General features: G+C 44.8%; 1 protein-coding gene across 5 annotated transcripts in view; it reads right to left on the reverse strand.

The window, feature by feature from the left end:
• FBXO25 (F-box protein 25) overlaps nucleotides 1-24,034 on the reverse strand; it is a 168,424-nt gene that overhangs the window by 94,188 nt on the left and 50,202 nt on the right. For all 5 annotated transcript variants that reach the window (XM_029595772.1, XM_029595771.1, XM_029595770.1 and 2 more), the window contains one exon: nucleotides 15,263-15,355. In XM_029595772.1, the coding sequence (XP_029451632.1) occupies nucleotides 15,263-15,355 (93 nt within the window). The remainder of the gene's footprint in view (nucleotides 1-15,262; nucleotides 15,356-24,034) is intronic.

Here is a 24,034-nt window from a genome sequence, read left to right on the forward strand (position 1 = left end):
TGGGGGAAACAGAACATCAAACAATGTGCCCCTGAAACAGGGGCAGCCATATGGCCTTGATTTCTGTACGATTCCACAGCATAACTGAGGAAGATTTGTGGGAAAACGGCCAAAATCAAAGAAACGCAGGGTGAATGCCTGTCAGCCCCACTGCTTCTACCACTAATGGTATATTGGTTTACTGGCCTCCATGCTGCTTATTGTGCTGGAGGGGGAAGGGACAAGATAATGAAAGCAAATAAGGGGAAGCATGTGAACAAGTGAGGGAATCAGAGGGAGGAGAGGGATGTGGGAGAACAAAAAAGTAAATGAGCAGATTGGAGGGGCTATGGGTTGTATGGAGAGAGGGTTGAGAGTGAATGACTTGATTGGGATCAAAGGTTCTGCAGGCTCCGTGAGAGAACTGGAGGGATAGAGCTGTGAGTAAGATGAGAGCTGGGAGGAGGGGAAGTTTCTGAGTGAAGTGAGGAGAGGGTATAGAAGTTGGTGAGTGAGGAGAACTTACAGTGCTCCTCCCTTCCTTGCTCCCTTGAGGAGGCAAAGAGCAAGTTGGACTTTTGAATTCTAAGCTTCTCTAGTCCAAGGCAGCTGAGGAAAGCTAGAGGTATATGCTAGTTTGCCTCATCCTTAAGTTAGAGGCCGAAGCAATACAGTGCTCTCAGCCGAGTGCACTGTATAACCTACAGTTGGACGCGGGTTGAATGGACGCTACGTAATCCCCTTATACAAAAAGGGGATTAGCGCCTCCACAACACGTGTCCAACGCGGATTGAAACTAATAGCACTCATCACATGCAAATACATGTGAATGAGGCTATTAGCTATTCACTCCACATGCAAAAAAAAAAAAAAGTATGACTAAATGCACATTTTTGCGCTCAGAAATTAATGCCTGCCCGGAGCAGGCATTAATTGCTGAGCGCTCCTAAAAGTAGTACAGAAAAGAAGAAAAAACTGCTTTTCTGTACAGCCTACTTAATATCGTTACAAAGTAGGAGGAAGAAATCTTTCAAAAAACAAAGAAAAATTTTTTTTAAAAACCCCATTGGCAGTCAGTGCAGGAAACTGATGCTCCGTTGACAAGCATCCATTCCTGAACCCCTGGCTGTCCGCTGTTTAGGGAAACAGACGCCAATAAATTCGGCGTCTGTTTCTAAACCAGTGGTTGGCCAACGCTTGCAGGCTCCCGTTATCAAGGAGGCACTAGGGGCGCGCAAGTGACTCTAGCGTCTCCTTGATAACGCGACCCCTAATTTAAATATTGCATGGCATCCCCAGGAAAGGTGCCTAGGGGCGCGTAGGGAAAGCAGGCACTGACTGTTCAGCACCCACTTTCTGCGCACAATTATTGCATCGGCCCCTTAGAGAACAGCCAACTGATTTTGGCTTGAAGAGGAGGAAGTAGGGAATAGTTGCTGGACAGGCTCATTTTCGATGGGGGGAGGGCAGGCTCAAGAACTATTAGGGACTGGGAGAAAGGGCCACTAGGGGATTAATGGAAAGGATCACTAGGGAATTTGTGGAAAGGCCTATTCTGTCTGCTATCTTCCTCCACAGCGCTCAATCCCCAGCCATCCTTCTCCCACTGGTGCTCATCAAGAGAAGAATGGCTTAGCATTAGGCACTGGTGGGGGCTAGGAATTGAGGATCACTGGGAGGCGTATTCTCATATGTATGTGGGAGAGAGAAATTGTGTGTTTGAGAAAGAGTTCACACCTGACCTGGCCATGCTTCCCTACATGGGTTACACCAGGCTCTGTTCTGTCTCTACCCTACCCTCCCCCCCCCTTTCCACAGTGTCACTTCCTTGTCTACAAATTAAGCCTTGCATTTCACTGTAGAAATAGTGTTGAGCACAACTTCTCACAATCATACATTAGAATATCACAGCACAGCAGGTGATGGCAGATAAAGACCAAATTTATCCAGATTGCCCAGTTTTCCTGAAATACACTGTCCCAATTGCCAGTTGTAGAAGTTTTTCTTAAAGTGGGTAGAAAAAAAAACAGTGCCCAATAAATTTTGTCACATCGATTTATGTTTTGTATCAAGCCTATAGATAGGTTAACAATAATTACAGGAAAAAACTGTGATGTTGACAAATTTATAGATTATATGGGTAAACTATATAGATATGCCGCCTCCCGATACAAGGAGTTTTAAGTCTTTGGCTAAAGTTCAGTGGAAAAATAGACTGTACAGCACCATCTTTTCACAGTGCTACAAGTAAGCGTCCTTAATCTTTGCTGGTCCAAGAAAGTGATCGAAAATTATATAGGATTTAAGAATTTAGAGAAAAAAGTATCTGGAGAGACTGAGTACACATCTGTGATTGGGCAAAAAATGTCTCAGGAGGCTCACAAGGCATCTCCTATATATGCTCAGTAGAGCTAAAAGTTCTACTAGGTAGGGCAAAAGAATCTGTTTGGTGCTGCCGGATAATGTCGCCACACGTCATAGCTAATTCAGCCCTCTTAATCAACGGGGGGGAAAAAAAAAAAAGTGTACTCATTGCTAAGGATGAATTTCAAAAATGGGAGTATTCTGTCCATTTATTGTCTCCAATCTCTCAGCTGCCTCCTCCCAGGTCCACACCCATCTCTTGCTATCTTTTACTCTTCAGTCCTCCCTCCATCATGCTAAATTGTCCATTCTCTCCCTTTTCACTGTCCTCTCTTCCCATCACTGTAATCTATTTATTTGGGCATTTTATATACCGTCATTCCAAAAGAAAATCACAACGGTTTACAAAGGTTTGCCTCTGAGGTTCTGGGAGCCGTTATACCATTAGACCCTAAGGGTTGTCTATTGGGCTTGATTGGGGGGGGGTATGCAGTGACAAACAACGGTGGCTGTCAGTGCAAATCTTTATAGCCACTCGGAGCGAAATAGCGTACCGATGGAAGGCTGATACAGCTCCCACTTTCTTAAATGTTCTCTCTAGATTAGACAGTTTACCAGATGGGATACCTCACCGCGGTCCCGCATGATCGAGTCTGTAAATTTTTGGACATATGGGAACCTTATCGTAAGTGGAAAAATAAGCAGTGTTGAGACTGACCCAGTACTAGAGTGTGATGTATATTAGGCTGAAATGGGGGGGGGGGGGGGGGGGGGAATTATCGCACTAAATAGTAAGAATTGTTCAAAAGAAGACAGAACCCATGATATTGTATGTATCGTTTATTTTTCATACTGTGAGATTGTATGCACACCAAAGAGATTGTTCTGTGGAAGTGTTTTATCATTGCTGTTTAAAGGGTTACGTATGCTATGTATACGATACTGGTTGTACTTAGCTTGTCTGTTTACTCCGTATTCTGTTCTTGTATATGAGTAAATAAAAATTTACAAAAAAAAACCATGTTAACTAGGGGGGGGGGGGGGGGGGGGGGGGGGGGGGGGGGGGGGGGAGTAGGACAGTAGTTAGTTATTCATAAGTTCCATTTCAATAACCTTCACATATTAGTCAGTAAGTTGTCTTAATACACTTCACATCTCATTACTTAAAGCTCATTCTTCTAACATTATCTATGTTTGATAGTGAAGTTATCTGCATATTGATATTTTAAAGTTAGATCATATGCATTTTTGAAGAGCCAGGTTTTCAGTTCATGTTTGAAACTCTTTCTTTATCAGACAACGTCTCTGGTAGAGATTCCACAACTTGGGGCCCACTATGGAAAACATTTGGTTTCTTATTTGTGTTAGATGTGTACTCTCAGTTGTAACAACTCAAAAATACATATATGGGGGTTAATTTTACATACTACCATAATACATTAATAAATACCAGTATATATATATATATATATATATATATATATATATATATATATATATATTCATCATACTTTATTACATATATCACAAAATTGAATTTAATAAAATATAAAAATAGGTACAAATTTATATCACGATATAACAGTAACCTACATATTCCCATCATTCATACACACTCATTCAACATACCCACATTAAATTCACATAAATAAGACCCAAAACAGAATATCAATACCAATTCATAAACCCCACAATGTACCAACGCACAACCCCTTGTAGACACAGTTAATAGTCCTTTGTTTTGCAATCTTAGTGTTTGCAGCAATGTGTATTGTTGAAGTGTCACTCTTATTAGGCAGGGGTTTATGTCATTGATGATATTAAAATTTTGTGTTAATACTTTATAATTAATTCTGGATTGTACTGGCAGCCAGTGCAGTGCTATCAACGAGGGGGTGATGTAGTCAAATTTCCTTGTCCCTAATAAAAGTTTTGCTGAGGCATTTTGTAATAACTGTGGCAGTTTTAATAGACCTGAAGGTAGGCCTAATAACAGAGTTAGAGTAATCTATGTTTGAAAATATTAATGTTTCTAAAACAGTGCGGAAGTCCTGTAATGTTAGTAATGTTTTCAACTGATGTAATATTCTCAATTTGGAGTATCCTGTTTTAATTAATTTGCATATGTGCTTTTTCATTGTAAAGTTCTCAGCAATCTTTATTCCTAGGTACCGTACTTGATCTGAGGATGTAATGTGAAAATTATCCAGGTCTAGAGGTGGCAGTTTGACTATAGAGGAGTTTCTTCTCAACCACACGATTTCAGTTTTGTGTGTTTAGTGTTAGTTTCAGCTAAGATAGTTCTTATTGTATTGCCTTCATGTATGTTGACGGTGTATATGCAGTTTTTCAAATGATTTGGCAAATGGAATGTAGAACTGATTGTCATCTGCGGATAAGAAGAAGTTGATTCCTAATTCTGCTAGTAATGTACACAGAGGAAGCATATAAATGTTGAATAGTGTTGTCGAAAGTGCTGATCCCTGGGGGACACCTATATCGATTGGGAAAGTATCAGATATGTGGTTGCCCAATTTGACTTGGAATGTCCTGTCTGCTAGAAAGGAAGAGAACCATTTGAGAATGTTTCTACTCTCTTCACCTCCACCCTGCTCTTATTTATTTTATTTAAATCGGATTTACCAATGTTTAGTGTTAATCTTCACAACGGTTTACAGCTGCTTCCCCTATTTCCCCCCTCTATATCAATATTCTTCCTCAAAGTTCCTCTATCCAATCTCCCTTTTCAGACTGTATCTGTGTCAGATTCGCCAACTATATAATTTTCTTGATAAACACAATCTTGCTAATGTAATCCATGCATTAAATCAGACAAATCGATTACTGAAATTCCTTATATAATGGCATCTCAATACAGTTTGAAGCACCTCCAGGCTCCTACAAAGTACTTTCTCAAGAATTTTGAGAAGTGCAAGAGCAACCGATCATATCAAGCCTAATCTACATCATCACTGACTCCCAGTAGAAAGCAGGATAAAATTTAAGCAAGTTTGCTTACCGTAAACGGTGTTTCCGTAGATAGCAGGATGAATTAGCCATACTGTCATGGGAACTGTCCATCAGACCCGGTAGGCAGAGCTTGTGTAGTAGAATACAGAGCTTTGTTCTGTGTGCCTGCGCGTGCCTTCCCGCGCGGCAGAACAGATTCTCCTCAGTCTATGATTAAGTAGAAAAAACTGTTTGGACTATCCAGGGAGGGTCCGCATGGCTAATTCATCCTGCTATCTACGGAAACACTGTTTACGGTAAGCAAACTTGCTTTTTCCCGTTGATAGCAGGGCTGAATTAGCCATGCTGTCAAGGGAGTCCCAAGCTCCCGATCACGCACTAGAGAGACATCGTGTCTATTTCCCCAATGAACCCCTTTTTCTTTTTTCTTTGCGTGATCTAAGCAGTGGATAGTCCCAATGGGAACCTAAGAGGTCAGAGAGTGCAAGACAGCTGTCCCTAATTTGGTGTCTCGTGTTTGTTGATCTAAGCAACAATGTGATGGTCGTCGTTACATACTTTTACAAGTAGCTGCTTTACAAATATCCACTGGTGGTACATGGCGAAGATGCGCTATGGAGATCGCCATTGCCCGTACCTGGTGGGCATTTGGAGTCGAAAACCAAAAGGTACATTTCTCTTCTGGTAGCAGAATTGAATGCATTGTGCAAGCCAACTGGAAATCGTTCTCTTAGTAACCGGAAGGTTCAGCGTATTAGGGTTAAAAGAAATGAATAGTTGGGACATTCTTGATGTAAAGTACGTTCTTGACTTGTAGTACGCCAACGCTCTTTTACAGTCCAAGGTATGTAATAGTCTCTCTTGGTCATTTTGATGAGGTTTTGGGAAGAAAATGGGTAGCTCTATGGACTGGTTTAAATGAAACTGCGAAACCACCTTCGGAAGGAAGGAAGGATGAGTTTGAAGTACAACTTTACTGTGGTAAAATTGTAGATAAGGCTAATAATGAACCAATGCTTGCAGCTCACTTACTCTGCGAGCGGAGGTTACCGCAACCAGGAATACCACCTTCCATGTGAGGTACTTTATATGTACTGCTTCAATTGGTTCGAATGGAGGCAACATAAGTTGTTCCAGGATGATGTTGAGATTCCACGGAATAGGAGGTTTAGTCACTGGGGGATGTAAATGAAGAATCCTTCTGAGGAACCTTGACACAAGTGGGTGAATCAAAATCTGTTGCCCTTTGTGAGGTCTATGATACGCAGCAATAGCGCCGAGGTGGACTCTAATCGATGACGTTGCTAGACCTGCAACATACAATGTTGCAGGTCTAGCATAGGTGTACTATGATACACCTATGCTATGATAAGATAGGTGTACCAGGGTTGTCTGGGCCATTCTGATGCTATTAGAATGAGTTGTGCTGCATCCAGGATACACTTTTGGATAGTCTTTGTGATGAGAGGGATTGGAGGGAATGCATACATCAACGATTCCCTCGCTAATGCTCTGAAAACTTGGGATACGGCTCTGGCTGAAATAAAAAACACTACTCACAGAAAACTTCCTTGCAATAAACACTACCAAGACAGAGCTCCTCATCATCACACCACACAATAACATCTCCTCTAACACTACTCTACATTCACCTTCAGACTCTCCCCATTTGCAACAAGTCCGAAGCCTTGGCGTTATTATTGACAATCATTTCTCCTTAAAGAAATTCATCACGACCACAATCAAAAATGGTTTCTTCAAGCTACATACTCTAAAAAGAATTAAACCTCTTCTACAGCCACATGACTTCTGGACAGTGTTACAAGCTACAATATTGCCGAAACTAGACTACTGTAACGCCCTACTACTAGGTCTCCCTAAAAACACAATACAACCATTACAGATGCTACAAAATGCTGCAGCACGCCTATTCACTAATACTCCCCGCCATGAACACATCAATCCAGCTCTCATGTTCCTGCACTGGCTTCCTGTAGGATTATACTCACACTCATTCATAAGTCGATCCATAACCAAGAGATGCAATGGTTCTCCGATCATTTTATTTTCCATACATCAAAGAGACCAATAAGAAATATCCACCAAGCTAAACTTGCCCCTTCTGCTCTTAAACACATCAAACACGTTGCCACAAGAGACCGCTCTTTCACCATAGCCGGAACCAACATCTGGAACAAAATGCCCACGGACCTGCGTCTCGAACCCTGCCATAAGAAATTCAAACAAAACCTCAAAACCTGGCTGTTTGAACAAGCTTATACGCTATGAACACCTCTTATTCTGAAATGCCGTTTACATGTTCCCTGTCTCCCTGGACCTATTCCTCTCCCCAATTTATTTTTCTCTCTGCTAATTTCTCCTTTTCACCCGCCCACCCCCCGTTTATGATTTTTGACTTGCCATTAACTAATGGAATATGACTCTCAACAGTTCAATTGCTTTTTGTTCTTAACTGGTTTCGTTATTGATTTATATTATGTTTTTGTTCTTAAATTGTTCTTAAATGATTCTTATTATGTCCACCTTAATTTCATATTGTCTGTAAAGCCTGTTGCTAATTTACTGTTTATTGTAAACCGAGGTGATGTTTTTTACGTGCCGCGGTATATATAAAAAAAAATCAATCAATAAATAAATAAATGAATGAAGATAGTCTAACAATTCCGGTGAACAGTCCAAGGCACACCAGGTTGAGTATCTTTTCCATTTGAAACCGTAATTTCTACGCATAGATTGTTTTCTTGATTGTACAAGGACTTGTTGCACTTCTATTGAGATAGTGGCTTCCAACAATAAGATCTGTTCAGCCTCCATGTTGTCAAGTGAAGGGAGGCATGCATTGGGTGAAGAAGGGTTCCTCCTTCTTGTGCTAGTAGGTCTACCTGGTTGGGTAGTGTGATGGGATCTTCTGTTGACAGATGGAGAAGATAGGTGTACCAGGGTTGTCTGGGCCATGCTGATGCTATTAGAATGAGTTGTGCTGCATCCAGGATACACTTTTGGATAGTCTTTGTGATGAGAGGGATTGGAGGGAATGCATACATCAAGGGTTCCGTCCATGGGATTAGGAACGCATCTTGTGCTACTCTTCGTTGACTGCTACAAAGTGAACAGAAGCGAGGAACATGAGCATTGTGTTCTGTTGCGAAGAGGTCGATCATTGGTCATCCCCACGTGTTGAATATGGTATATGTGCCACTTCCTGATTTAACACCCATTCGTGAGGGTGAAAAACACTGCTTAATTTTTCTGCCCGAGTGTTGACCACTCCCGGCAGGTAGGATGCCTGTGTATTGTGATGCAGTTGCGATGAGCATGCTCCAGAATCTGAATCGCTTCCTTGCACAAGGTCCAAGAACGGGACCCTCCTTGCTTGTTTATGTAGAACATAGCCACCTGGTTGTCGGTGTATACCATTATTCGATGGCCCCGGAGGTGAGGCAGGAATGTGTGTAGTGAGAGTTTTATCGCCCGTAGTTCTAACAGATTGATCTGAAGATTTTGTTCCGTGGTGGACCATAAACCTTGTGTTTGTAACTGGTCCAAGTGAGCTCCCCAGCCCTTGCGAGAGGCATCGGTGGTAAGGAGGATGTTGTGCAATGGTAGATTGAACAATGCTCCCTTGATGAGCGTTTTCTTTTGGAGCCACCAGTCTATATCCCTTCTTCATCTCGGAGGTGAGGGTCAACCTGTTTAACAGCGGTTGTGAATGTTGTGTCCACTGTCGCTTTAAGCCCCACTGTAGACGTTGCATGTGCAGTCTTTTATTTCGCACGGTGAATATGGCTGCTGTCATATGTCCCAGGACTGTGAGGATTTGACGTGACATGGGGGTCGGAGTGCATCGGAGGGAACACAGGAGGCGGCGCATCTCAGTCACTCTGTCCCTTGGCAAGAAGGCCCTGGACTATTGGGTATCCAGGCGAGCCCCGATGAATTGTAGGACCTGTGTGGGTATGAGAGAGTAGACTTGGTATACGATTATCAGTCCCAAACAATCCAAACACTGGATGGTTTGATGCAGTTGTCAGTGGAGTATCTCTGGGCTGGATGCTACCAGGAGCCAATTGTCTAGATATGGAAATATATGAATGCCCAGCTTTCGCAAGTGAGCCACCACCACTGCCATGCATTTTGTGAACACTCTCGGGGCTGCCGACAGCCCAAAAGGGAGTACCTGATACTGGTAGTGGATGTTCTGGTACTTGAATGACAGGTACCGCCACGAAGAGGTGTGGATTGGTACGTTTGTATACGCATCCTTCAGATCTATGGAACACAGCCAATCGTTGGGTTGAAGGAGTGGTAGGATATTCTTTGGGGACACCATTTTGAATTTCTCCTTGTGTAGGTGCTTGTTCAACTCCCTAAGGTCCAGGATCAGTCTCTGGCCACCAGATTTCTTGGGAATGAAGAAATATAGGGAATAAAAACTTCTCTGTCTGGCATGAGGCGGCAAGAGAAGAATTGCCCGTTGGTGTAGAAGGGATTGGATCTCCTTCAATAATTGGGGTTGTGGCTTTGTTAGAATCCGACTTTGTAAGTGAGGGAGTTGCGGAGTCGTTGAAAATTGCAATTGGTATCCCTTGTCTACGACTTCTAAAACTCACTGATCTGTTGTTATTCTGTCCCATTCTGGCAGTCGAGATGAGATTCTGCCTGGTGGGTGCAATTGCAGTGGAGGTGGCTTTATAACTAAAGAGAGGACTGCGTCTTAAGGGACGAAGCAGATTGTTGGTTTTGTTAACATGGACCGCATGGTCTCCCCCACCTGTTTTGCTGTTGCGGGCGTTGAGGTTGAGCATAAGTAGTTGGACGGTACGAAGTATACTGTCTAAACGGTCTGCGCTGATATGGTTGTTTACGGGCAGGCGGGAAGTTCTCTTTGTGGGTGATATAGGGACGGTTGCGTGAGTGATTGCACCGCCAGCGCCTGATCCTTTATCTTGGCCACCGTCTCTTGAATTTATCTCCAAAGAGATTGTCTCCTTACAGGATACAATTGCCAGTTTGGTGTGCACGTCCTCACGAATAGCGCTGGAACAAAGCCACGCTAACCTACGGGCTGTGATTGCGGAGGCTGAAATGCGAGAGGAAGACAAACCCTTCGTAGATTGTACGAAGGAGGTGGTGGACGCCCTCTTCCATGTCTTGAACAGGTTGTTGGAGATGGAGATCAGAGTGGTCTGTTACCGGGATCCTGGTCTTTAAAGTCTGTAGACATTCAAATAAATATTGAACAATATAGAATTGATGTTGTTGGCTTCGTGCCGACAACATAGCCCCCTGAAAAGACTTCCTTGCGCCACATCTAGCAATTTTTGCTCTCTACCCAGGGGAACTGATGCATGTAATCTGGGCTTTTTAACCTGTTCATAGCTGTTTCCACGACTATCGTGGAGTGTGGCAGCTGGTGCACTGAATAAAAAGGAGACAGCCGCATTCAGAATTTCAAATCAGTTTTCCTAGCCACTGGAGTGATGGAAAACAGTCTCCCAGGACTTCTCAAGGACGGAGTCTAAGACCTTGTGTGGAGGTAAGGAAGTAGGTTCAGCGGGAGCATCAAAGATCTTGAGCAGGTCTAAAGTTGCTGCTCATGGGTCAGGGGTCTTTTGTATTTCGAGATTTAACACGGATCCCACTTTCTCTAGAAATTTCATAAGATCATAAGAAATTGCCATGCTGGGTCAGACCATCAAGCCCAGCATCCTGTTTCCAACAGAGGCCAAAACCAGGCCACAAGAACCTGGCAATTACCCAAACACTAAGAAGAACCCATGCTACTGATGCAATTAATAGCAGTGGCTATTCCCTAAGTAAAATTGATTAATACCCATTAATGGACTTCTCCTCCAAGAACTTATCCAAACCTTTTTTGAACCCAGCTACACTAACTGCACTAACCACATCCTCTGGCAACAAATTCCAGAGCTTTATTGTGCCTTGAGTGAAAAAGAATTTTCTCTGATTAGTCTTAAAATGTGCTACTTGCTAACTTCATGGAATGCCCCCTAGTCCTTCTATTATTCGAAAGTGTAAATAACCGAGTCACATCTACTCGTTCAAGACCTCTCATGATCTTAAAGACCTCTATCATATCCCCCCCTCAGCCGTCTCTTCTCCAAGCTGAACAGCCCTAACCTCTTCAGCCTTTCCTCATAGGGGAGCTGTTCCATCCCCTTTATCATTTTGGTTGCCCTTCTCTGTAACTTCTCCATCGCAACTATATCTTTTTTGGGATGCGGCGACCAGAATTGTACACAGTATTCAAGGTGCGGTCTCACCATGGAGCGATACAGAGGCATTATGACATTTTCCATTCTATCAACCATTCCCTTCATAATAATTCTTAACATTCTATTTGCTTTTTTGACTGCTGCAGCACACTGAGCCAACGACTTTAAAGTATAATCCAGTATGATGCCTAGATCTTTTTCCTGGGTGGTAGCTCCTAATATGGAACCTAACATCGTGTAACTACAGCAAGGGTTATTTTTCCCTATATGCAACACCTTGCACTTGTCCACATTAAATTTCATCTGCCATTTGGATGCCCAATCTTCCAGTCTTGCAAGGTTCTCCTGTAATGTATCACAGTCTGCTTGTAATTTAACTACTCTGAATAATTTTGTATCATCCGCAAATTTGATAACCTCACTCGTCTTATTCCTTTCCAGATCATTTATTTATTTTTATAGATATATATATATATATTTTGAAAAGCACCGGTCCAAGTACAGATCCCTGTGGCACTCTGTTTACCCTTTTCCACTGAGAAAATTGACCATTTAATCCTATTCTCTGTTTCCTGTCTTTTAACCAGTTTGTAATCCAAGAAAGGATATCGCCTCCTATCCCATGACTTTTTAGTTTTCGTAGAAGCCTCTCATGAGGGACTTTGTCAAACGCCTTCTGAAAATACAAATACACTACATCTACCGGTTTACCTTTATCCACATGTTTATTAACCCCTTCAAAAAAATGAAGCAGATTTGGGGTATGATAGATCCTCCGGTGGGGAGTATGGCTCGGGTGGATCCTCCAGAGGATCAGATGGGTACCTTGTTGAAGTATGAGGAGATGAGTGTGGTGAATCCGGGTCCCCCAGGGAGGATGGGTCTTGTGACGCTCAAATTGGGTCCACATGTAGAGGTGACCGGTGACCTGTGGGCGTTGGTGTTACTTCCCCCGGGGAGGGTGGAGAAGATTCTTGTGGAGAGTCACTATCATTGTCTGATGGGGAGCGTGGCAATTGAAAGGTTGATTGCATTACCTCAAAAAACCCCGATAGTGCCAAGGACAGGTGAGAGAACGCTTCCCTCATTTGAGGTAGCATCTGTGGTTTCCCCTTTTTATCCAACTCTTGAGGAGGCAAAGCTGCCTTCAGGATAAGTGCATCTGCACCTTGTGATGGATGCTCTTGCAGTTGTAAGTCCTGGGTAATCTTCTGCCTTTTAACCAGTAGTTCTTGCAAAGTTTCTTCCGAACTTCTGCGACATGACGCAGATGAGATCTGAGAACACCTTTCCCGATGCGAACGATGACTCGGAAGAGGAGTGTGAATGAATTTTAACGTGTTCGTCCTCCGAATGATGTCGATCACTGAAAGGGGATTGACTAACTAGAAGCGTCTGGTGACGTATCTCGTCCCATTCTACTAGAAGTGTGAGATGATTTGTGGGAGCTGTGTCAATCCAGACTAGAAAAATGAGAGTCGTGCGGCAGAGAAGCAGTTTGTTTCTCTTCCAATATGTTTCGCGGCACTCCCGACGGTTTGTGCATCGATCTGTGTGCTATTTGTTTCGATGTCAGTGGGCCCTGCACTGATCTCGATGCGCTATGTGATCTGGACCCCTTTTTCAATGCCCTCTACTCTCCTTGCGTCGATCTGGATGACTCATGTGTCGACTTCGACGCTCCGTGCGTCACTGTCGATGCTTTACGCATCCGTGCTGACGTGGTATGCACCTTCTCCGGTGATCCATGCGCCCTTTTCGAAGCTGTGTGCGTCGATGCCCCAGTTTTGGACTTTGGCGCTCTATGAGGCTCCCTCAACGTCTCCCACGCCCTTTTTGCCGCCACCTGCATTGCTCCCGACGCGTTACTTGGCTGCTCCGGCATGACCTGCATCCTGTCAGGTGTGTTAAGTACCTCTTCCGACGCCTGCTGCATCGCACCCGGCATTAGCCTCGCCGCTCCCGGCGCTCCTTCCGGCGCTTTTTTCGATCTGGCCGACATCGAAGCCGGAGGCAGGGGGGGGGGGGGAAACGATGTTTGGATGGCAGAGGGGTCTCTTGACAACGGGGTGGACGAAGATTTGCGGCGATTTGCCCCTTCTGAACTGCCTCCTTGCCGGGATTGTGATGGCTCCACTGAGGCTGCCCTTCTTACCTTCGGGGCCTTGTTTTTTCTAGGCCCCGGCGAGGAAGGGGCTTCCGAAGGGGGAGCATACTGTCCTCCTGCTGAGACCTGAAGCTGCTGGATCTTTATCGCTCTCTGCCTCCTAGCCCAAGGGGACATACGGCCGCAGTGGGGACAAGAGGCCTGTTCATGCTCGGCGCCCAAGCACAGATAACAAAAATCATGTGCATCGGTGATGGACATGATTTTCCCACATGAACAGGGCTTGAAGCCCGACTGCCTCGGATCTATCTTCTTTGACATTTTGAAAAACTTTTTTGTCACTGAGAACTACTAAGCCCCGTTTGCGATCCCGCATGCGGAAAGAACAGACTGAGGAGAATCTGTTCTGCCGCGCGGGAAGGCACGCACAGGCGCACAGAGCAAAGCTCTGTATTCTACTACATAAGCTTCGCCTACCGGGCCTGATGGACAGTTCCCATGACAGCATGGCTAATTCAGCCCTGCTATCAATGGGAAAAAAACTCTGCTTTGCCTACAAATGCTTGAACAAACAGGCCCTGAAACCTCTCTCAACTTCTCTTCCCTTACATGGTCTCAAGTAAACTCCAGCCTGCCGAAATGGCTCTTCTTTCCTCTTCTCCCTGCACTGCTGCCAGATTGCATTACACAATATTTCATGCTTTCAACTGCTTTGCACCAAAAATGTGGAACAAAGTACCATTAACCTTGTCCGAGCAAGGAAAGGTCCAATAAAACAAATCTGAAGGTGGTCCCCACGTAGCCAAGACTCGCCAAAACAAAGATTTGCTGCTTCTGGCATCTGGCGAGTCTTGGTGTTACAAGGTAATACTGTTTTTATAGCTCTCTATTTTTTAAAATTGGGATGGCACAAATTTAGTGTTGTGATCGACTCATTGAATTCAAGTAGTAGTGAGAACTACTCGCATGACTCAGAATCTTGAGTATTCATCAATTCGTCACATGATAGTGATGTTCCATATAACTACTTACTGTGATTTAAGCCCCTGATGCAGCCTTAAGTGGCGAAACTCTGCCAGAGTCGGGCAATTGAAATAAAAACCTTCCACGGAATAAGGTTGTCCCTATGTTGTTTTTTTCCATTAACCTTGTGCCATGAGCCATGCTACCTTTACTTCAGGAAAAAGATATGGCATGGCTTTTCAGTGAAACCTTCCCTAAGATTCACATCTTTGAGCCAACTTCCTGTACCCTCTATAAAAAAAACTGTGTTATACACAAGGACACAACTGGGTCTTGAAACTATTCACAAATGGGATTTCCTATACTGGATCCCAATACTTTATTAATTGCATATTCTGATTTGACTGTAAGATGCTCTATTGTCTCTGTTCACTTAAATTTATTGTAATCTGCTTTGAGCTGCCTTTTCACCTTGCCAGAGCCAAAATATCAGTACTATGTACCAGCATGTACTGTCCCAGTTTGTATTTCTAACTGCAATACTTGACCCTACAGACTTCATAAAATTAGTTTGAAAAACATTAGGAAAATGTTCATATTTTTTTTTCAACAGTTAACTTACTTTGACCACATAATTGAACCTTCTGATGTCCTGAATTGCACTTGAAAAATCCAAGCGATTAAAAGCTTCTCCCAAGGTGCAATATCCATGCCGCTACAAAAGAAATACATTTTTTAAATCACGTAAAACAAGGTGGATCTGACAGAACCATGCTAAAAGATTCACTACTGATTGTGTTCACACTAGAAAGAAACTAGAGAGCAGATTTCACATTCATTTGGGAATTAGTAAGTCTACCAAGGAAGTTACAGTGGCTACTGAAAGACATCCCCTTTAACATTTTTCACATTCTGTTGTAGCAGCACATTTATATGAGTATTCTCCCCTTACTCATCAACACATCATACTCCATAACAGGAATAGGTTTAACTCTGGTCCTCGAGTGCTGAACTCCAGTTGAATTTTCAGGAAATCCATACTGAATATGCATGAGATGCATCTACATGCTATGATACAGTGCATGCACCACAAATATATTACCCATCTTTCTGAATATGAAATTCAACCATCAGGGGGACAGATATGTTTCCACCCTCTGAGTCAATCCTTGGTGGAAGCACTTACAGCAGCAATTATAACAGCAAGTCTGTTGGGCTAGGTCTCCAGAAACTTTGCACACCTTACTCCTGGGGGAATTCTGCAATACAGCAGAGGAGAATTTGTGCATAATTCCCTCTATCTCAGAAAGCAGAGTTGCTTACTTGTAACAGGTATTCTTTATGGACAGTAGAATGTTAGTCCTCACACATGGATGACATCATCAGATGGAGCCCAACACGGAAAACTTATGTCAAAGTTTCTAGAACTTTGACTAGGCACACTAAGCATGCCATATACCACATGTCCACGCGGGGTCCCTCTTCAGTCTCATAACATAGAATTACAATAAAATAAAAAACAGGAGAGACCCTACTCCACGGGGTGGTGGGTGGGTTTTGTGAGGGCTAACATCTTGCTATCCTCTGATAACACCTGTTACAGGTAAGCAACTCTTTCCCCTGAGGACAAGCAGGATGGTAATCCTCAAACAATGGTGAATCCCTAGCTACAGGCTGCTCCCCAACACAAAAAGGGATCGACACCCAACTAGGAGCCAATGGGCACAATACCCACCAGTGCTATTGGTAACAGAGGAGAAGACAGCCTGAACCCAAACAATAGGACCTAGGTTGGGAGAGTTGGGTTCTACACCTCAAACAGGTTCCGGAGGACAGACTGGCCGAAGCTACTGTCGCATTGGCCATCCCTATCCAGATAGTAATGGGATATGAATGTGTGGAGAGAACTCTACATCGCAGCCTTGCAAATCTTCTCCATGGGAACTGCTCACAAGTGGATCACTGATGCTGCCATGGCTGTGACAGAATGAGCCTTGACATGGCCCTCAAGATGCAGTCCCGCCAGGGCAAAACAGAAAGTACAATCTGCTAGCCAACTGGATAGTGACTGTTTGGCAACGGCAGTGCTCAACCTATTCTTATCAAAAGAAAAAAAAAAAAGTTGGGTGGACTGTCTATGGGCTTCTCTCTGGTCCAGATAGAAGGCTACTGCTCACTTGCAGTCCAAACTATGCAGTGCTCATTCGCCTTGGTGTGAATGGGGCTTGGGAAAGAATATTGGCAAGACGATTGAGACTGGTTAAAATGGAAATCAGTCACCATCTTAGGCAGAAACTTGGGGTATGCAAGCCACCCTGTCATGATAAAACAGTATAAGATGGATAAGTTACTAAGGCTTATCAGTTACTAAGTTACTAAGGCTAAGTTACTAAGGCTAAGTTACTAAGGCTAAGTTAATAAGTTACTAAGGCTTAATAAGTTCTACCTCTTGTTAAACTTCTATCTTCCTCTTCTTTTACTCCCAGTTAGAATCATCCCTGTTTTATTGTAACTTCTTCTTCTGAACACTTGTTATAATTTGTTATAAGTTGTAATGTATACATTCAAGTTATAGTTATGTATTGCTCACCCCTTGTTTTATGTAAACCGACATGATACGAACTCCGTGAATGCCGGTATAGAAAAATCACAAATAAATAAATAAAATAAATAAGGCATGGAGCTTGCTGACCCTGTGTGCTGAAGTAACCACCACCAAAAAAATGACCTCCCAGGTGAGGTACTTCAGGTTACAGGTGTGCAGAGCTTAAAAACAAGCTTTCATCAGCTGAGCTAACATCATGTTGAGGTCCCAAGACACAGCGGAAGGCCTTAGGGGAAGCTTCAATTGAAGCAGGCCCTGCATGAACATACAACTATAGGCTGTATAGAGACGGGAGTACCATCTACACCATGGTGGTATGCACCAACTGCACTAAGATTAACCCTGACGAAGTTGGATTTTAAGCCAGCCTCCAAGAGGTGTAGAAGGTAACCAAGCAGTTTTTATATGGGGAAGGTGAATGGACCTAGGGCCTTCTGTTCACACCACACGAAAATCCTCCTCCACTTCAGTCTGTAGGACTTTCTAGTGGAAAAATATCTAGAAGCCACCAGGACCCGAGACACATCCTCAAAGATCAAGCAGTTGCAGATCAACCTCTCAACAATCCATGCTGTGAGATCCGGGGAAGTCCCCAGACCGATTGGTTTCTAGATGGACAACTCTTGCAGGAGTGAAAACCAGACCTGTCTCGGCCAATAAGCGGCTGCGAGGATCATAGTTCCTCTGTCCTCACCAAGCTTCAAGAGAGATTTTGCCACTAGGGGATCAGAGGAGATGCATACAGAAGACCCTTGCCCCAACGATGGGTCATGGCATCTGAGGCTGGTTTGCCATCTGACCCGTACAGGGAGCAGAACAGAGGTACCTTCCCTGTTGCAGGGAGACACAAACAGATCTATGTCCGGGCTCCTCCAAAGGTGGAATATCAGATTTGCTATCTCTTGGTTCAGGGACCAAGGGGTAGCTACCATGTTCTCTGTCCTGGCCAGGTACATGACCCTGAGCACCATCCCATGAGACAGGGTCTTTGACCAGACCTCGACCACTTCCTGACACAGGAGGTACGATCCTGTGCCTCCTTGTATGTTGGCAAATCACATGGCTACTTGGTTGTCGGTCTAGATCAGGACAACTTTATTGGACAGCCAATCTCTGAAAGCCCATAGCACGTACCCGATCACCCTGAGCTCCAGGAAGTTGATTTGACACAGGCCCTGGGATCTGAGCCCAGCCACATGACCCATCCCAGGGTGGATGCATCCGTGGTTAGCACAATATGAGCAGGGAGACTCTAAAAGGAAATCACCCATTCCAGATTGGAAAATACCCACCAGCAGGACAAGGAGTTCCTGAGAGATGGGATGACTGATGCAATCTCAGAGGCTCTGAGTGGCCTGGCGCCACTGAGACCTCAATGTCCATTGGGCTCTGCACTTGTGTAAGCGTGCCAAGGGAGTGACATGGACGGTTGCGGCCATGTGGCCCAACAGCCTCAACATGTGCCAGGCTGATACCTGCTGGCTCTGTTGAACCTCTTCCGCAATGGTCGCCAAAACAACAGCCCTTTGGCGAGGAAGAAAGGCCTTGACCTGAGAAGTCTAAGCAGGGCTCCTGTGAAGTCCAATTTAGGTGACAGACTGAGATGGAATTCTGGGTAGTTGAGAACAAACCCTAGTGACTCAAACACCCGAATAGTCAAGTGCTTGGACCTGGTGGTCCCTGCCTGAGACATACTCTTGACCAGCCAATCATCATATACAGGAAAACATTCACTCCCAGTCTGCAGAGGTATGCAGTCTCCATGGCCATGCATTTTGTGAAGACCTGGGGGGCAGACACGAGCCTGAACAGCAACACCCGGTACTGGAAGTGCTGTTTTCCCACCATGAATCTGCGATATTTCCTGTGACCTGGGAAGATTTTAATATGGATGTAGGCGTCCTTTAAGTCGAGGGCACACAGCCAATCCCTTTTTGCAAAAAGGGTGATCAAGGTGCCCAGGGAAACCATCTTGAACTTTTCTTTTTTTGGAAACTTGTTCAAGGCCCTCAGGTCTAAGATGGGACGGAGTTCTCCTATTGTCTTTGGAATCAGGAAGTACCTGCAGTAGAATCCCCACCCTCCTTGACTTGGTGGTACAGGCTCGACTGCTTTGGCCATTAAGAGAGAGGAAAGCTCAGTTAGTAGTACCTACTGATGTGTTACCGGCCCCCAATATGGGCATGGAGGGTATTCTGGAGGGACATCCAACAGGTTCAGTTTGTACATCTGACGGACAATGGACAAACCCCACTGGTCCGAGGTTACACTGGGCCACTGGTTCACAAAGAACCACAGCATGCCCCCGACCGGAGGGTCCACTGCCCCAGGTATAGGTGACTAGAAGGTAGATAAAAGGTCTTAGTAAATCAGTGGAACTGAAGCCTGAGGTACTTTCAGTACCTCCACATAGAATTTCTTAAGCAATTCAATTAGGAAAACACTAACATATTTAGGAAAAATGTAGTATCAAATTTAATTTCTTGGAACTATTTTCTAAAGCTTCTAATCTTCGTTGAATAAATTCCTGGCCCTTAATCAAAGCCACATTGCATTTCCCCAAGGACTCACACTGTTTTTCTATAACAGAAATATGTTCTGTGTTACCTTGATCACCTGATCATGCCCCACAACCTGATTTTGAATTTGCCCAATAACTGTACTCATTTTCAAATTTAGATCCTAAAGCCTGTTCTAGTCCCTTAATAGCAGTCCAAAGTGTATCCAATGCAATCTGTACTGGCCTCTCAGAAAAATTGGCTGATGAAACATTGCCTAGAGCTGAGGTCACCTGTTAGGAAGCGCTAGGGGAGTGGTTCCACTTCCAAGGAGAATGTGTGTTCTTGGATCACGGCTTGACCCCAGAGGTACTCTGAAGAGGTGCTGAGGCAGGCGAAGCATGCCCGACCATGGGCAGGACAGGATGAAGGCTGTACTGATGACAAGCGATGGAATCCAGAACAGGATCGAGGCTGAGCCCAGCCTCCGCTGTACCTGCACGCACCAGTGTGACCCAGCAACGTAATGCTGGTCACAAGAGTAGCCCTCCGGCCACTCAAAAGCCCTTTCGGACCCGCCGCTTGGGAACGACGAGTGCGTGAGGCCAGACGGAGGCAAAAGGCATGAACACGAAGACTCAGGCGAAGACAAGGATACTCAAGACAAAGACTTGGATATTCAGAAGATACAAACAAAGACTCTCAGGAGACTCAAACGAAGGTGCAGGTCACTCAGAAGACTCGGACAAGGGTTCAGGAGTCAGGCGAAGCACTGGATGAGAACTGCATCGCGGCGTGCCCTACTCAGCCACTTATGGCTGGTCGCGGACCACGTTGAATGCGAAGCAGACTCCAGACGAGGTAATGGAAGTAGAGACTGGAACATGACGAAGATTCAGTAGAGGCCTGCACCGGGGTGCACCCTACACAGCAGCCTATGGCTGGTCGCAGACCACGCTGAAGCGGAGCAGGTTCTGGCAGAGTCTTAGGCATGGACAGAGCAGGCACAAGGGAACTCCGTAGACCAGGAACAAGATACTCAGGAACAAGGCTTTTTAAAACAGAAGTCTCCTGGAGGCTTGCGTTACAGACGAGAAGAAGGCCTTGTACCATAAAGCGCCCTACACAGCCATCCCACAGGCTGGTCATGGACCACGACATGGCACGCCAGGAAAGGTGGGCACAAGGAACCTGGGAACTGGTTGCAGAAGTGAAGGCAAGGGCATTAGGACCAAGACATCAGGAACACGGAACGTCTGGGACATCAGGAAGTGGAACAACAGGACTTTCAGGAACAAAACCACAAAACAGGACATCTGGATATGGAACATTAGGATTTCCAGGAACGAAGGCTCAGACGAAGACAAAGGAGCTCCAATGAGAAACACAGGACCTTGAAGAAGCGATGGACCTCAGAAACCTCTTGGATCAATGGACTGGAACATCCAGGAGCAGACTGGCTCCTTGCGAAGGCCCCAAAGGACAGGCAAAGGGCTCTTTTATAGGGCTGAAGCAAAGTAGGTAGATGATGACATCATCAAGGGACGCAGGGCTTTTCCCACCGCTGGCCCTTTAAAAGCAAGAGAGGTGCAGCCGCGTGCCTAGAGGGAAGCAGGACCAAGGTCAGCATTGGCAGCATCCATGCCGCAAGGAGAATCAGGCAGGAATGGCACTAGGCTGCGAAACGAGGGCCCGACATCGGCAGCGTCCTGCCACGAGGGACTCAGCGATGGCGGCTCTGCCCGCCGCAAGGGTGCAGCAACAGTGGTGGCCTCCAGGCTGCGCTGGGATGACTGCGGCAGTGGCGGCCTCCAGGCCGTGCGAAGACAGCGTTGGCAGCAGCCTGACTGGCCACGGGAGGTAGGTGGGGGACTGCTCACGGGCAGGAACACAAAATCACCAAAGGCTCATTGGTGTTCCTAACAAGATCCTGAGACTCTATCAAAGCAGGTTTCTCCACCACAGAACAAACATTCAGAGCATTTTGAGGCTGCAATGAAATCTCCCGAGAAACTGCTGAAACCACAGAATCCAAACCAGGTGGCTAGCTAAAGTCAGGGCTTAGGAAGAAGGAATTCCTGGAGGAAGCGGCATGGGAAACTGTGCCAAGCTGAATTAGCCTTGAGGGAGTACTAGAGCTCAATGGTTGCATAAACTCCTCTATGGTCGATTGAAACAAAGATGAGGAAGCTGAGGGATCTGGAAGGGGAAAGCGAACAGTTCCCTTTCTCTTCTTCCCCATAAGATGAGAATAGCAAACAAGAAAATTCCAAGGAGAGAGACTTATTTCCCAAGATCTTCTATAGGCAAACAATGGAGAAACATCAAGGAACTCCTAAAGCGGTTTTGGCAGTGCACCTGCAGAGACTGTGCGCACCTCTGCAGGTCGGATCTTGTAGGCCCCTTCTGGCATCCCAGGTTGATGACATCAGATGCCCAGGACAGCCAGTTATCAAAAAACTATGCGGGGCAAGATGAAAAACTCCCCAACATGGTTCTCCCAGTAGGTAGGACAGCTGGCTCTCTCCTCTGCAGTTCGGTCCATGTGCCGTTTCAGGATGGATCTTGTAGGCCCCTTCTGGCATCCCGGGTTGATGACATCAGAAGACCTGGGCAGCCAGGGGATCAAGAAACCACCACAGGGCAAGAAGAAACAAACTCCCCAGCAGTTATTTTATTTAGCACTTTTATATACCGATTTTCCAGTAAACAGAATTACTAATCAAGTCGGTTTACATTCTAAACAATAACCATGACAAGAGGATGTCTTACAATAAACAGGTAGATTGAACTTGGATAAAAATAATTGGGGTTAACAACATAAAGTAAAAGATATGGGGCCTAATGTAGGCTGGAGTTAAGAACGGGTGTGGGCATAAGGCTAGGTTTTAATATTTCTCTCTGGGGGTTACCAATGAAAGGGATCATAGGTTGGAATACACATAAAAGCTGAAGTTAGGAGAATGCTTGGTTGAATAACCAGGTCTTGAGTCTTTTCTTAAATACAATAGGGCATTGCACTAGTCTGAGGTCTGATGGGAGAGAGTTCCAAAGTTTGGGACCGGCAGTGTAGAAAGCTCTTTTACTTAATGCTGTCTTCATCGGTGGGACCTGTAGGTTGTTTCTGTATGCTTGTCTCACTGGTCTGGATGAGGTGTGAGGTTGAAGAGGAATCTTGAGCTCGAGTGGGGCGATGTTATGTATAGCCTTGTGGATAGATGAGAGTGCTTTGAAAAGTATTCTGAATTTGATAGGAAGCCAGTGTAGATTTTTCAAGATGGGTGTTATATGGTCTCTTTTGTTTTTCTTGGTTAGAATCCTTGCTGTTGCGTTCTGCAACATCTGTAGAGGTTTTATGGAGTTAGCAGGGAGGCCAAGAAGTAGTGAGATGAAGTAGTCGATTTTACTGAGAATGATTGCTTGTAAAACTGATCGGAAATCTTGAAGATGGAGGAGGGGTCTCAATCTTTTTAAGACTTGTAGTTTGAAAAATCCATCCTTTATGATGTTGTTGATGAAAGATCTGTAATTCATTTGGTTATCTAGTATAACTCCCAGGTTTCTGACTTGTGGGGATAGGATTAATTGTGAGGCCAGGTTGGAGATAGGTTGTGGGTGGTTTCCATCTTGGGAAATGAGAAGGTACTCTGTCTTGTTTTGATTAAGAATCAGATTGTGACTTGTCAGCAGGTTGTTGATGGCATGTTGGCATGAGTTCCAGAAGTCCAGAGTTTTATGAAGAGAATCCGTAATAGGAATCAGAATCTGAACATCGTCAGCGTATAGGTAGTGGATAAGATTTAGCTTGCGGAGGAGCTGGCAGAGTGGGAGCAGGTATACGTTGAATAAGGTTGGAGAAAGTGAAGACCCTTGTGGGACTCCCAGGTTGCAGTTGACTGGTTGAGATTCCTCCCTGTTGATCTTAACCTTATAATGCCTGTTCTGAAGGAAAGATTTGAACCAGGCTAGGGCGACGTCTCTGATGCCAATGTCTTTCAGACGCTCAACCAGTGTATTATGATTGACCGTGCCAAATGCTGCTGTTAGGTCAAGGAGGATGAGTAGGCAAGGTTGTCTTTTTTCAAGGTTCAGTAGGATGGAGTCCGTTAATGAGATTAGAAGAGTTTCTGTGCTTCGAGATTGGTGGAAGCCGAACTGCGAAGGGGAAAGAATGTTGTTGTTGCTCAAGTATTCTGTCAGCTGTTTATTTGCAATTCATTCCATGATTTTTGCGATGAGGGGTAGATTTGCTATTGGGCGAAAATTGGCCGGGTTATCTGGAGAGAGATTT

This window comes from Rhinatrema bivittatum, chromosome 3 (genome assembly GCF_901001135.1).
Source record: "Rhinatrema bivittatum chromosome 3, aRhiBiv1.1, whole genome shotgun sequence".
Classification (NCBI taxonomy): domain Eukaryota; kingdom Metazoa; phylum Chordata; class Amphibia; order Gymnophiona; family Rhinatrematidae; genus Rhinatrema; species Rhinatrema bivittatum.